The sequence below is a fragment of the Lygodium microphyllum genome, chromosome 4 (genome assembly GCF_053477565.2).
Source record: "Lygodium microphyllum isolate KBCC chromosome 4, Lygodium_microphyllum_v1.1.10, whole genome shotgun sequence".
Classification (NCBI taxonomy): Eukaryota; Viridiplantae; Streptophyta; class Polypodiopsida; order Schizaeales; family Lygodiaceae; genus Lygodium; species Lygodium microphyllum.
Window position 1 is genome coordinate 40,255,762 of NC_141138.1, and position 16,218 is coordinate 40,271,979.

General features: G+C 46.6%; 1 protein-coding gene across 16 annotated transcripts in view; it reads left to right on the forward strand.

Annotated features, from left to right (window-relative positions):
- LOC148036958 (paramyosin-like protein) overlaps positions 1 to 16,218 on the forward strand; it is a 197,350-nt gene that overhangs the window by 135,954 nt on the left and 45,178 nt on the right. For all 16 annotated transcript variants that reach the window (XM_087675891.1, XM_087675890.1, XM_087675892.1 and 13 more), the window contains one exon: positions 7,346 to 7,468. In XM_087675891.1, the coding sequence (XP_087532017.1) occupies positions 7,346 to 7,468 (123 nt within the window). The remainder of the gene's footprint in view (positions 1 to 7,345; positions 7,469 to 16,218) is intronic.

Below are 16,218 nucleotides of genomic sequence, written 5' to 3' on the forward strand. Positions count from 1 at the left end.
AGTGTGATTAGATTTGCTAATTACAGCAAAGTGTTTGCTGTAATTTCTGGAAATTCTGAGATTTCCAGGTTGGTCTAGTCTGAAGTATTGCCCTTGTGGTCCTTGATCAGTGACATTTACCATGGCCAATCAGGGAGGTGATGCATTTACATGTGTGTCCAAGGACGATAGGTTGAATGGCAACAAGTATTCTCTATGGTCCTTTATGATGAAAATTGTGTTGATTGCAAAGAATCTTTGGGATTATGTTAGCAGTGAAGAAGTTCAGTGTGGAATTGTGGCTCTTGCTACACCTCCTGCACAAGGATGTGGACAAAGGGCAACTCAGTCCCCCTCAGCCTGTTCAGCCCACTCCAGCTCAGCCACTTCCCCAAAGATCAGCAACACAAAAGGCATGTGACACATGGGATACTCAGACATTGTTGCTGATTGCATTGGCAGTTCAACGGTCCATTATCCCCCACCTTCGGTCTACAGCTTCTTCACGAGAAGCATGGCTGACCTTTGAGCAGATGTTTGTTGGAAAGAATGAGACACACATCTCTTTCTTGAAGAAAGAGCTTGAGACTGTGAAGATGGATGAGGGCGATTCTATGCAAGATCATCTAAATAAAGTTCAGGACTTACGTGAGAGCAACTTATGAATGTAGATGAGTATTACTCAGATGTGTAGTTGATCTCTACTACTTTGAATTCATTGTTGCCATCGTATTTGGCCTTTCATACAGCCTTGAACCTCACCATGAGGATTTCCCCATAGCCGCTTACTTTCCTTCAGTTGGTCAATTTGCTCTTAGAGGAAGACCAAACAAGAAAGAACACTAGGGTGGATGTTATAGCCTTTGAGCAGACTTTTATGGAAAGGCAAAAGGGCAAGGGCAGCCAAGCGAAAAATGCTCCACAGAGCTCTGGGACATCAGATGCTTCATAGAGTAGCAAGAAACAAGGGCCATGCAAGCCAAGGAGGGCAAGTGTCACTATTGCAAGAAGCCAGGTCACTACATCATAGAATGTAGCAAGCGCATAGCCAAGGAGAATGAGTTAGAGATGTTCGTTTCTAATATACCTTCTATTGCTCGTGAGTCCACGTCTTTTGTTGTAGATCGAGACTATTGTTTTTACACGTGCAGTTATGACTCTCCTTGGGCTGATAGAGCATTTAGCTCTACTGAGGATGCGAGCACATGGTTCTTTGATAGTAGTGCTTCTAGGCATATCAGATAACAAGGTTGTTAAATGCATTTTTGTGAAGTACAGCAGTGAGAGCAAAGGATATAGGTTATATGATCTTGCCTCTAAGAAGGTATTTGTCAGTAGGGATGTGGTTTTTGATGAAAAATCAGAATTATTCCTTGTTGGTTTTGATACATATCAGGTTGCCAATGATGTATTTGAAGGGCTACTGCCCATTTCTTTTGGTGATATAGCTAGGGCTTCAATAAGTGAACTTAATGTTCAACCAACTGCTCCATTGGGTAATGCAGAAAATCAACCTATGGTTGATCTGAATATTTAGCAAGATGCTGAATTGAAGTTCAGCAGGAGCTTGTACATAGTCAGGAAGCTAGGTAGATACCTAGATGGTAAATGCAGACTATGAAAGATAGTCATTTGGATGCTTCTATTGCTGGTTGTACTAGAAGGCATGTTCGTATGTATGATGCTGCATATACAATGGAGTTTGTTATGATACGAGATACACTTGATGATGAGGAGCCTGAATGTTTTGAGGATGCACAACATAGTGTGCACTGGATGGCAGCAATGCAAGCTCAATTTGATTCTATCATAAAGAAACAAACATGGGATTTAGTGTCCTTGCCTATTGGGAAGAAAGTGATTGGTACAAAGTGGGTCTATAAGCTAAAAAGGAATGTAGATGGATCCATTGACAAATATAAGACTAGGCTTGTGGCCAAAGACTACACACAAAAGAAAGGCATTGACTATGAGGAGACATTTGCTTCTACATCCCACATGACTATTATTCGATCTATGGTTACTTTGGCTGCCTATTATGGTTGGAATGTGCTTGATATAAAGACTGCATTTTTACATGGGGAACTTCAAGAAGAAGTGTTTGTACAGCAACCCATTGGTTTTGCAGTTGTCGGATGCAAACACTTAGTATGTAAGTCGAAAAAGGCTTTGTGTGGTTTGAAGTAAGCTCCCCGCGCTTGGTATGCAAGGATTAATGCCTTTTTACTAAGCTAGGGTTTCATTAACAGCTTATCAAAGTGTACACTTTACGTATGTAAAGAGGGGGGATCCTTGTTGGTCATATGTCTTTATATTGATGATCTTCTGCTTACAAGGACACATGCCAATTAGATTTCAGCATTTAAACAAAATTTGTAGCAAACCTTTGAGATGTCAAATTTGGGGCCTTTGCACTATTATTTGGGCATTCAATTCATTCATGATGCTAGAGGCATTGGATTATCACAGTCTAGATACATTGGAATTTTGTAGACTTCTTGAGAGATTTGGCTTATAGAATTACAAGCCAGTTTGTACACCAATGGAACCTGGACTAAAGCTATCCTTGCATAGTGACAATGGCTTGTTTAATATCCATATGTATGCTCCAGCAATTGGATGTCTCATTTACTTATGCAACACAAGGCTAGACATATGGTATGCACTTTGAGCCCTGAGCAGATATATGCATCAGCCACGCATGTCACATTGGGAAGCTATCAAGCGTGTTTTCCGTTACTTGCAGGATACTAGGACTCCTGGATTGCTTTATGCCAAGAGAGGACCACTGCAACTACATATAGTGATTCAGATTGGGCTAGTGATTTTGATTCACATCACTCCACTAGCGGTAACTATTTCTTTCTTGGCTTATCTTGTATCTCTTAGCTTAGTAAGAAACAATCCACTGTTGCTATATTATCATGTAAAACTGAATACAAGGCAGCTTTCACTACCACAGTTGAATGTGTATAGCTAAGACGTTTGTTGGCTGATTTAGATGTATCTGTCAGGAAGCCTACTCCTTTGTTTATTGACAGTCAGGGTGGCATTGCAGTGGCATGGAACCCAATGTTTCATGCATGCACGAAACACATAGAGATCCACAATCACTTTGTCAAAGATAGGTTACATGCAGGTAATATCAACCTTGCCTACTACTATCCTACCACCTATAATGTGGCAAACATCTTCACCAAAGCTCTTCCTCCAAATTTGAAGCATTCCACAATGCTTTAAATTTGATCTCCTTTGGTGGATGACCCTTGTATATTGATCACTCTTCACTCTAGGGGGGTTTTTTTGGTTTGGCTCACGCCTACAATCACAGAGGAGTGTCGGTAATCCTGGGTAGGACACTCAGATACTTTTCACTCTCCTTACGAGAGGTTTTTTCCCCAGATTTATTCTCTTTTATTTTATGTGCATGTGTTACATAGTTTGGGTACTTATCATGTTTTACCCCTTTCAGGTGTGAACACACTCTAGCAACCCTAAGGTTTAAGGGCTGTACTTTGTACTTGCATCTCACACTCTTTAATTATCACATTGGGAGTTGTGCCTTCACTCTCACTCTCTCTTCAATGTCAACTATACTCTTAGTTGAGCTTCGATCTCTATCCATTCTCTCACCTCTCACAACCGGAGACTCACCACCAAGCATATCAATGGAGCAGTAAGGGACCACATCATAGTTGAGATCATGTGTAGATCTTGAGATCAACCACAATCTATAGTCTCCACCATAGTTTTTGTAAATAGTTCTGTCAGTTTAGGTCTTTCTTTTCTTTCTATCGATTGGAAAACACTAGATATTATGTGGATTGTTTCATAGGCCACTTATTTTAATGTTATCTTCACATTATTAAGATGAGATGGCATTTGACATGGATGTACTCCGGATTTTGTCTCATAGGCCACATTGGCCTATACAGGCATTAATATATATTTCCTTCTTTCTTTCTTTCTACTCAAGTTCCACTAGAAGGACCTGGTTTGCCTTCTATGGCATCCTTCGTGTAGGTTGTTCTTCCCTACTACTCGAGAAGGATCATTTGGGTGGCACAAACTACTCTTTTGGTCTTGCAAAGTGGAGTGCATTCTTGATACCTTTGATTTATGGGATTTTTTCACCATCCTTATTACCCATCTAATGGAGGATCCTTATATTGGATCGACTCTGTCGATGAGACAGCCCTATGGGATCAACTCAACTCTCCATTCCAAGCTCTTTATGAGCTGCCAAGATTCAGTGCTTGTATATGTTCACAAAATCTGCTCCATAGCGGAGGTCTAGACAAAGTTATCTTTTTTGTATCAAGTTAAGACCTTTGTACACTGTATCACCTTTGAGAAGAAGCTCCGAATCTTATCAGTTTTGATGACTCTCCTTTCATGAAGGATCATATCAACAAAATGGAGGAACCACCCAAGATGAGCTAGCATCCCTTGGCAAAAATCATCCAAAGATATGGCAATGAATCTCCTGAGTCATCTCCCATCTTGGAAGTATGATGTTTTCTACACCAACTTACTTGCCTCCAAAGTTTGTGATATTGTTCTGTGGGAGGATCTTGTACCACTTATTTTGGAACATGATGCTCAACACAAGGAGACAGGACCAAGTGGAGCCAAATCCACCATGATGGATCAAGATGATGATGGAGAATGCACCAGATGATGGAGAGAGTGCTGAACGTGCAAAGAACGAATGCTGAATATGCTGCCAAGTGAGGGGAGGGACTTCCTAAATAGTGGATGCAACCCCAAACTGGCCGACCAGTCTAAAAGTGGCCAACTGCTGCCCTCAAATGGGCCAGTTGCACAAAGGGGGCTGCAATAAAAGGTCAACCTGATTGTCAGCATTCCCACGTGTGAATGCAGCTAGGGCAGCACCAAAATTGAAATGCACTAGCTAAAATAGAAGGCAGCCAGTGTGAACTCTCTCACAAACAGTCTAAAACTGAAATGCACTCTAATGAAAGGGCTGGAGACAGTCAAGGCTCCTCTGTATCAGTCAAACTCTAATGGATCTCACAACCAGGAGATGACCAGCATGAAATGAGACAAGCTAACACATTCACCCTACCCAAACTGGTTTTGTTCAGAAGTGCAACATCCTAGACAATATATTCACCTTTTGATAGTCCATGTTGGGAACAAAGGGCCACTGTGCCTTTTATGTGTGCTTGGGTGTGAACACACCGTTAGCACAGTATTTTACATATAACTATCACAAAAATTAAAAAAAAGAGGTACACTCTTTGTACCCACACATCGTGCATCTCACTCATTACTGCTTCTGCTAACTCCTCTCTCTCTCTCTCCACCATTGCCATTGCCATTACTGAGCATCGAATCTTCACTAAGCGCAGGCCACCACAGTCCACAGCTCTTGTACAACCGAGGGGACAGAAGCTCATTGTTCTACTTCTCAATTTTGAGAAGGCCTATGATAGAGTTGATTGGGAGTTTCTAGGCAGTATCATGCTGAGGGTGGGTTTTCCAACACAGTAGATCAGAGGTGTATTGGCTCTCTATCCATCAGCTCACAACCAAGTTCTCATGGTGGGGCTAGAGGTGCTAGATTCAATATTCAGAGCTCAGTGAGACCGGGATGTCCCCTTGCACCTCTTCTTTTCTTACTTGTTGCACAGACCATGAGATCCTTCTTGAGGGGTGGAGCTTCAGGTATCGGGGGCATTAGACTTCCCATCCCAAAGTTTGAGGAGTTGCTAGATGTAGAGTTTGCAGATGACACAATTCTCTATCTGGATGGGGATGAGGAGAATTTTAGGGCCTTTGTAGCTATGATGGAGTTCTTTTGTAGAGCTCGAGGAGCTCTTATTAATTGACACAAATCCTATGGATTTTTGGTTTGTGACACTATAGCTAGGTTGGAAACAACATGAGAATTTCACACATGTCCCTTGTGGCACTTTAGTGAGATACCTAGGCTACCATGTAAGCATTGATGTTTCTTCGGCGTAGTAGTAGGCACTGACAGAGGATTAGAGTTGTGGCTCATTGTGATAGGACATGGTACTTACGCCTAGGCCCTGAGACTTGTATGATAGATGGATGGAGGCATTGGGCATACAGGAGGAGGCCGTTATGGAGACTTCAATGGGACATTGGGAAGTGGGTATGGAAAGAGCCATTTGTAAGACGCCTTAGGATGTACCCTTCTTTGGCTATACTAGTTGGCTAGGAAGGAGGATATAGATGAGTAGGATCAAAGTGGTGCTAGCTGTAACTGAACATTGGACTATGTAGGGTATATCAGAGCCTTTCCTTGCACACTTTTGGAGGAGATTGGAGGACAACTTTAGACCAAGAAAGATTCCACTCTTTTTTTTATTACTAGTACACAAGCATTTAGCACTTGGTTGGCTATGGTAGAGACCAACTTAGATACACTACATATGGGATGCCCAAGGGCTCAAGAGGCCTAGAGGGAGAGCCCTTAGAATGGTGTTTCATGGCACTATAAATTCTATGATTGTTGCATGGGGAATAGTTGCTTGGGTCACAAATAAAGACCCAATCGAGCTTGTGGATATGTGGATGTACATGGATGTCATGTCTATCTTGTTTCAGGGCAGCTTGTGAGTGGGATTGTTATGCTAGATTTTTCACAGGCTGTGTGGATTCAGGGGCATTGTCACAGATGGGAGCTCATAGCTAATATTATTTTTTGGTACATATGGATAGCCAAACTATTTACTTTTGGACATATCTACTACAAAGACTCCCTCTCCAGGATCTAGACAAAGATTGTGCATACTCTCGACATGAGATGGGAGAGAATACAGGACAATTCAGGGACTATGAGAAGGAGAGATGCTTTTCTCAGGACATGGGATTTCGGCACTTTGTTTCTTTTCTAGACCCACATGGTTTGGCATTGTAGACCTCTTGACAACCTATTCATTCAAGCTTTGTAATAGACTTCCCCTTATTACATATTTTTTGATATGGAAGTCCCTTACAGGGCTGCTTTGTATTTTGCATTTTGCCTTGGGAGACTTTGTTACAAGTATTAGTAGAGTTTTTCTTTTGTCTGGAAAATAAAAATAAAAAGAAACCATCTCAGAGCGCTTCTGTAAGCACATAGGGGAATATTGAACACTACCATTAATATCCTTTGTTTTACTAATTGTGCTCGAGTCTTGGTGTTCTTTTTCAAACTCTTCTATTTTTCATCTAGTTAAATTTGGTGGTATTATATAAATAGCACCACCCTTGATTTACAGAAGAACAATCATGCATTTCTATGTGTGACAAGCAGCTTTGAACTCTAATCTCTATCATTGTTGTTATTGTTACTCTCAACTGTTTGTTTTTCTTTCTGAGCTTGTTGCAGAAGCTACAAAAGCTGGAAACTAGACTCCAAGATGAATCAAATGCTCTACTTGCTTTGAAGGAGCAGCATGGAAAGGCAATTGCTGCAAGCCATCATTATGCCAACCTAATGAAACTGTTTCAAGTAAGGCAAAAAATCTGCATTCATTTGAAGTTATTTTTGGTCATGCTCTGCTCATTATGCTTGGTGTAACATGCCTACCTAATGAATATCGATTGGTCTAATCATGTAAAACGTTACAGGATAGTCCCCCTAGTGTTTAGGGTGCAATGCTTCTCAATCCTCTTTATACTTTTCAAAGGTCATAAGCTTTTCTCCTAGATGATATAACATGTTAGCACACAATACTTTAACATGTATGAGTAGGCCATCTATCTTTACTTCTAGTAGTTCTGTCCTTTAAGAGAGATTTGTGACTAGTTCCTAACGAACAATTCATTTCCAAAACCTAAGGTCATTATAAGTTGCAATTCCCTCCTGAATACATAATAATTTAAAGATATTCAAGCTTCTTGCCTAAATGAATAGAAGCTACCCTTTTCCCTTCATTGTTACAAGTAATAATAATAAATAAATCAATCAATTAATCATTTGAATTAAGTAAGATTTTTAAAAATCTATCCAAGCCACCTAAACATTGGTGCAGATAGTGGACATATTGATCAAAATGAACCATATTATAACAACTAAGACATAGCAATATGACCTAATGGCCTTCCAAATGTTGAAACCACAGTAATCTGACGGCTCTCGCCATCGCAACGCGACGCTGCCCCCCCGTCTCGATTGAACTGTCGACTGCGCCAGTCCTCCCCTCCCCCTGCCTGCGCCAATCCCCCCCCCGCCCTGCACCAGTCCTCCTCCCGCCCTGCACCAGTCCTCCTCCCCCCCGCCCTGCACCCTCTCCTTAGTTCTCTCCCCTCCCGCTCAACAATCCTCTCCCCCCTTAACCCCCCCCCCCCCCTCCCCAATGCCCCTGCCTGCGCTCCACCTTTCCCCACTTGGTCGCCCACTGCACCCTGCCCGGCCCCAAGTAGCACTGCAGCGTGATAGGTAGGTTCCCAGCAGTGACACGCAATGGAAACCTCTGATCAGACACGCTGACGCATTCTGCGAGTGCCCCCCAGTTAAACACCTTGCGCATCATCCTCTCTAAGGAACAACTCTTAGCCGTCCGTGCCACAGAGCTGGAGTTAAAAGAAACAACAATCTTTGGACAATTCCCATTGAGGGCCCAACTGCGGGATTGGCTCCACTCCACACTGCGCATTGGCACAACGCAAATCGTGGAGACAATCCTCATGGACCGAGGGATCTTCATGGTTCAACTCACCTCTGCGGATGCAGCTCGTGAGTTAGTGGAGAGCTCACCCTATGCCTCCACGAAGGGGGTATTTACATGGTTCCTTGGTATAGCGGCTTCACTGTGGAGTCATTTGTGCTCCACAACAGATTTCTCAAACGCCCAGTCATCTTACTTTTCCCCGGACTGGCGGTAGAGTACAGCCAGTTAGTGGAGGACTTTGGACGGCTCTTCGGCACAATTCTCCCTGCCTCCTTCACGAATGCAGTGACAGCTACAGGAGTCCTAAAGGTATGAGTGGCCGTGAAAGACACAAAGAGTATACCAAAGTTCCTGGAGATTGAGGCAAGAGGTCACTCCTTTAGGCAGGAGGTCATTGTGACTGGGCAACCAGGGCAATGCCTACATTGCCACGACTTTGGGCATCAGGCAACAGATTGTACATGTTTCGGAGCCAAGGCGAATCTGCCGACAGGCCCACAAGTGGATACTAACGGCTTCACACTAGTCCAGAGACTCCAGAGAGGGAGATGACAAGGGGGGCCGCAGCTAGCTCCTCAGACGCAGCTTGGACAGCAGGGAGTAGGAGGTCGAGCAACGTCCCCTCGGCAGAGCACTCCACAGCCCCACCTGGCAGGATCGCAGTCCCCCATAGTGACCACCCGCACCATAGACTACCCCAGCCGAGATCCCACAGCCCCCATATACCCCCCCCCACCTCCTAGGCTCCCTCCATTGACCCTGTCCCATAGCGCCCCCCCCCCCCCCCCCAACTCGCCACGTAACCCCAAACATCCTACCATCCCTCGATCCTGTTCCCCCCCACCACCCCCCCTAATCCGCACCCGTTTCAAGTGATCCCCCCAAACCCACCCGTTGTAATCAGCTTGTCTGTTTTTTTTTTGCAAGTAAAATGCGGTTGATTATATTACTCAAAAAAGCTGATTACAACGGAATATTCATGCTCAATAGACAAGGTGGAGCTAATGCAAGGTCACAAATACATCATGTATACAAGCCTCTCAAGGCGGTCTGGGGGCAATGGGGGCAAGGGGGGGTGGTATATTGCCAACTGGTGTTGCCTGCCTGCATCACGAAAAACAGGTCCTGGCAACCCCAAGTGCACATGAAATGACCGCGAAGCTCCTGACAAGCCCTCGACTCGCCCTGCACCTGATCCCATTGGCCACGGAGGGAGTGGATGATGGAGGTCCAGAGCTCTGCTAAGGTCGCCTGTGCTGACAATCTCTCTCCGCCGAAGGCACCCTGACACCGTGCCTTCCAGATATGCCATCCAGTAAGGCTTCCTATGATCTCCCATACCTTCGAGTGGTCTTCTGTGGGCTCCAATACCTATCAGATGGGTAGAGCCTCCAAACCGACCACTGCGCACGACCCTACCTCAATAATGAAATTCGTGTCTTGCATCCCAGCCTCATACAGAAGGTGACGGCCCTGGCTAACTGCCTGCCAACAGAAGGCCCCCCATGAGATACATCCAAGGTTGGGTACCATACGGCGAAGGATGCGGCAAGCTCCTCTCCACACGAGCTACGCCTCCTCACATGACCAAAGGTAGTGCTTTGGGGTTTCCAGAGGCTGCTGTGTGCAACGCTTACAACCTCCCTCCTTTTGCATCTGGGCAAGCCAACTTCCCACCGCGAAGCCTCCATGTGCCACCAGCCGTAAGAAATATGACACCCTCCTCGGCCTCCAGTTATCCCATAGGCGGCACCAGAAGGACCGTTGGAAAGGCTCCGTGATGCTGTGCTCCACCCAATGCCTGCTACGTGACGGCGCCCACTCCATATCCTCCTGCATCAGTACGTGTCTGCCAATCCTGGCAGTGTACTCAAAGAACCTGGGTGGCTTTTTGGCAACCGCCGTGGCCGGCCATAGCCACTCTCCTAGATCCCACTCCAGCTCATCAAGTGGTCTGCCCTCCCAGATCCAAAGGCGCCACTCCCTGAGCTCCTCCCAAAAGACATAGGGGTCCAATCGCCATGTCTTCCCCTGAAGGCCCACCACCTGAATTCTTCTCCACAAGAGCGCGGCTATCCCCTCATCCTGCTGCCCTCTATTAAGGGCCAGACGTCCCTCCTCATGCATTGTGAAGAAAGTCCCGTGTGGGGTGCCGCCCACTCTTCCTGCCACCTGTAGGGGGATGCTTGTTGGTGAGAACCTAGCTGCCCATAATTCCCCAGGCTCTATCGGCTCTCGTATCGGGGGAGCAAGCCACTCTAGAGGTATTGTTGCGTCTATCTCCCTTCTCCTCAACTCCACTCCCCTCTGACAGCCTGATGCTCTCTACAGCATCTCCTCTTCCGCCATCTTGTACACCTCCCGCCATGTCCTAATGGTACGAGCCGAACCGGCCTTCCAACCAGCCCACTAGATGTAGGTACGCTCGCCGATCTGGGCTCCTTCCCGATCTTTGACGTGGGGGTTCCAGATCACCAGCTGACGGTCTATCTCCTTTTGGTAGTCTGGCGGGCTCTATGTCAGGGCCTTGCGGAGGCCCTGCCACACGCAGAGTAGGCTGCGTACGAAAGGTGATCTGGGGGGGGTAATTTGGGCTGACGTAAAAATCCATCTCAAGGACAGCCTCCACTCACCACCAAGCCTCGGTCTACAGTCCTGAAAGCCCTCCTGCAATAAGACCTTCCAGGTCTGCCCGCCTGGTGTGAGGCCGCGAACAGCCGCGGACAACTAGCTTGCCCAAGGGGGCCATACTCTGATATTCTGGGTCTATGATCCCGAGCCCTCCCTCTGACCGATGTCGTATGATGGTCGCCCACGCCACCTTGGCCCTAGAGTCCCTGGAACCATCTGACCCTGACCATAGGAAATTCTGCACTAGGCGGTGGAGCTGCACTATGCAAGATGAGGAGAAACACCAACACGAGGCAATGTACCAAGCCGTCGCTAGAAGTACCAGGTTGACCACCAGGGCTCGGCCGGCTAGTAAGAGGCAAGCCATGCTCCAATAGGTCAGTTTCCTCCTAATGGAGTCAAGGACAGGAAGAAACTGCTAGGCAGGAGTGATGTCGAGTCCCACCTAGCGGAGCTACGCGAGGCGGCAAAGTTGTGCTACGCAAGATGAGGAGAAGCACCAACACGAGGTGATGTACCAGGCTGTCGCTAGAAGTACCTAGTTGACCACCAGGGCTCGATCGGCTAGTGAGAGGCGAGCCGTGCTCCAGTAGGTCAGCTTCCTCCAAATAGAGTTAAGGACAGGAAGAAACTGTTGGGCAGGAGTGATGTCGAGTCCCACATGGAACCCAAGATACCGGACAGTCTACCCTTTGCTCACCCATCTAAATCCCAGGTGGACGCCCCACTCTGTGCTAGAGTCCAGATCTGTGAGAAAACCAACCGACTTTCGCTAGTTGATTTTCACTCCCGCTGCTGAACAGAACACGTCAAGAGCCAACCTCACTCTCTCCAGCATCAGCTCATTGTCCTCTATGTAGAGTGTTGTGTCATCTCTATACTCTGAGTCTAACAACTAAGTCTCCTCTCTCACTGGAAGTCGGAGGCCGCGTAGTCCGCTCACACGTGACCTGAGGAAGTGAGACATCACCTTTGCAAAGAGTAGAAACAGGTATGGGGCCAGGGAGCAGCCCTATCGAACCGATCTCTCCAACCAAAACTCCTCCCCTTGCCTTCCGCCTATGAGAACCTTGCTAGTGGCCGATCTGTAAAGGACAGAGACCCCGCGAATCCAAACTTGAGGGAATCCTAACCTCACCATGGTGCCCTCTAGGAAATCCCAATCCACCCTGTCATAAGCTTTCTCGAAGTCCAGGAGTAGTACGGCCAGTCTCTGCCCACTGTGCTGAGCCCACTTAGTCGCCTCAAATAAGGTAAATACATTGTCTAGGATGCTCCTATCCTGGACAAAGCCTATCTGTGTGTCGTGGATGATGTCTGGAAGCACAAGGCATAGTCGCCTACCAATCATCTTTGCTAGTGCCTTATAGGCCACTGACAACAAGGTGATCGGTCTCCACTGGGAAAGCTCGAGCCGGTCTCCCCCTTTGGCGAGAAGGTTGATAAGGCCTGCCGAGAGATTCTCAGGCATCTGTCCTGAAGTGAAAATCTCCTGGAAATCCAACAATAGGGGGTCCTTCACCACTTCCCAGTAGGTAGTGAAGAAGGCCTTAGATAGGCCATCCTCCCCCGGGCATTTCTGCCCATCCTGTGTGTGGAAAGCCTCCTCTAGTTCCTTCTCTGTAAAGGGGGCTAGGAGAGAGTGTCCCATCTCCTCTGTGACGAGGGACGGGATGTGATCCCAGACCTGCTGTCTATACCTCTGTCCTCTAGCTGAGGCTCTCTCCTGCTGGAAGAGGCGCATGTAGTAGTCAGTGGCAATCTCCATCACCTCGTCTGGGCTAGAACGAGTCCTCCCATACTGATCCCGAAGGCTGCGTATCTACTCTCCTGCGGTGCGAGGCTGGTGCACCTTGAAGAACTCCTTGCACATCGAGTCCCCCTTCCGTGCCCAAAAAGTTTCTAAGGTTCGGAAAGAGAATTCTAAGCGCCTGTCCTCTAGGCCAACAATGGCTTCTCGTGCGCGCACCTCTTGCGCGTGGAGGGTGGGATCCCCTGGCGCCTCGTGTAACAGTCTCTGGGTGGCTACAAGGTCCCACAGGAGTGCTCTCTCCTCCTCTCAACTCTGTTTCCTTGCCTATATGGCTGCCTTTTGGCAGATTCTGCTCAACTCAGCTAGGACCTCTGCAACCTCCTTTGCTATCTGGTCCCTCCCGCCCCACTCTCTGGTCCAAATTTTCTCTATCTATCTTGTCACCTCCTCCCTTCGATAGATCGAGTCAGGGATCCGACAAGAGCATACGTCTAAGGTGGATGCTGGGGGATCTGGTGTCAGACAACGTGGTGTCTGCCAACTGCTCAATCTAGCCTCCACGAGAGCCTCCCCACTCTCCCACATAGAACCTGTCCAACTGCTCCAGCAAGACTCCTCCAAGTTGCCTGTATCCCTAAGAGAAATCCAACGACCTCTCTCTCCTATGGAGAGCAGGGTCTCTCCAGGCGTCACGTGCTCCTACTGTCAGCAGCCAGAAAGACCTCCCATGCCTCCTGTTCCTCCCCAGCCACGCCCTAGTAGTTTTTGCCTCTGCCCTGCTGGTCCTCCAAAGCCTCCAGGTTGTTGAAGTCTCCTCCAACAATCCAGGAGTCCACCTCTGGGAGTCCATCCACTTTCTCCACCTTGAGACCTTTCTCTTCACAGAACACATGCCATGCATCCAGATGCCGTTATAGTCCCTCTGGTGAATTAGAGATAAGTACCATATCATTAGCATATAACAAAATCCGTATCAGTACCCCAGCCAAGCTAGCTCCCATACCACCCCATCTTTGCATATAATCGGAGATCTCGTCAATGTACAGTCCAAACAGCAAAGGATAGAGGGGACAACCTTGCTTTACACCCACCGTACTAGAGACTGAGTCTGTTGTGCCTCTAGGCACTCGTACTCTCCCTGTCACAATTTCATACAATGCATAAATACACCACTGCATATCCTCTGGGACCCCAATGGCCCGCAACCTTTGCATGAGTCTTGCACATAGCACAGTATCAAAGGCTTTGCGAAGGTCCACAAAACAACAGTAGATTCTTTGCCTCCGTGATCGTCCCTCCTCAATCAAGGCCCTTAGTGTGAATATATGGTCTAGCATATTGTATCCCTGGCAGAAACCGGCTTGTCCTATAGACCGTATTTTCTTTGTTTCAGCCCACCAACTCAACTCATGCTCCACAATAGAGGTGTATATCTTTGCTAGCATATGGCCAATCATAATAGTGCGGTAGTTGTTAGCAACAATGGATCTCCACGCTTAAAAATCAGCACTATTGTGTGGTTATACCAACTTACTGGAAACCCCTCACATACAGCTCTATTGGAGAGATTCGCCAAGATAGAGGCCAGTGCATAACATGCATGTGCAAAATGCTCTGCCACAAGGCCATCTTGATCATGTGCTCTCCCATTCGTCAACCTCCAAATGGCATATCTCACCATCTTTTCGGTAAAGAAACCACACCTGCGTTGGCCTAGAGTTTGATGGACAGGGTATTTACTCTTGTGATGGAACATCGTATAGTGCCTTAGCATGTTCATGCCAAACCATAGGTGATGTCAACTAGATTGGGGGTTGTCTCCCATGAATTTTCCTCCATGCTCTCTTGCTGTCCTTGCTCAAAAAGAGCTGATACATCTCTGACTCTAGTTTGGCTAAATAATCTCTCTTCTTTTTTTGCACAAGACGACGCAAGACATTCCGTGCCTACTTATGTGTGCATGTCTCTAGTGTAATATCCCTCTGTAGGCGGGTCCTAGTCTGTCTGCACTCATCATCATACCAAGCATTTTGAGGGGCAATACCATTGCGTATTGCAGTAGAGCCCATCTTATATGGGAATGCCTCTAAAGCTGCAGCATGTAAAACCTTCGCTAGAGATCTAGTGGCATCTTCCAATGGTTCATGTTGGTCTAGTTGACTTAAGCCATCTAGTACTGCATCACTATAGATGTGCAACGTTTGCTCTAGAAATTCATAATGTGGGCATGTGTGTGACTATGTGTATGTTTCTTGTCTCTGACTACATGGTAGAGTAAATTTTAAGATCACATGGTCAGCCGCTATACTGATCGGCTTATCAGATATCTTGAAATCCTTAATTTCTAGAATTAACACTGGCGAGTCCATTACATAGTCCACCACATGGCCCCTTTTTTGTTGTTCCAAGAAGTGAAAGTATCCATTCCCGGCCATCTTAATAGGCCATTGAATATAGCCAATCCACGAGCACTTCCCAAAGCTAGCAAATGGGATCCATATGCTATCAACGCCTTATCTTGAGATGTCCTGGCAAGCCCTAGTTCATCCAAAGTCAATTCCTTAAACATTTCATGTTTAGTATCATAAAAGGCAGACTACTCATTTCCTGTTCGAGCATTAAAGTCTCCCACTAGAAGTATGTCCCCAATACTTGCATCTCTCGTAATATCTTCATGTGGTACTTCAAATGGTGATCCCTCCCCAATAGCAAATGTTGAAGAGGCAGGTGGGAAGTAGCATAACGCAACATATAGATCCCTTGGGTGCCCTATACTTAGTCTTACCCACATGTATCTAGCATGCACATCTCGTGACACCACGTGAATCATGTCTTGGAGGCTCTCACGGTAAAGAATAGCCACCCCTCCTGACCCCCTGGTTCTTCCTAGTCTACGGGGTTGAGGTCTGTATACACTCTCCCATTTGTATCCCACAACATCCGGTAATCTAGAATTTGTACACTGATGTGTCTCTATATACATAGCCATATCTATCCCACGAAAGGTGTCCTCAAAATTACCTGCATCGAGTCTCATTGAACCATTACAATTCCAAAGGGACATCTTCAACGTCTCATAGGCCTTGTATCGTCATTGTGACCTCCGTTCTACTATGATTACTCTGCCATCTCTATACACAGCATACTTGCCTTCTTTACGTGCCTCCAGCACCTTTGGCATGCAAGCCCTTTTGTGCTCTAGCT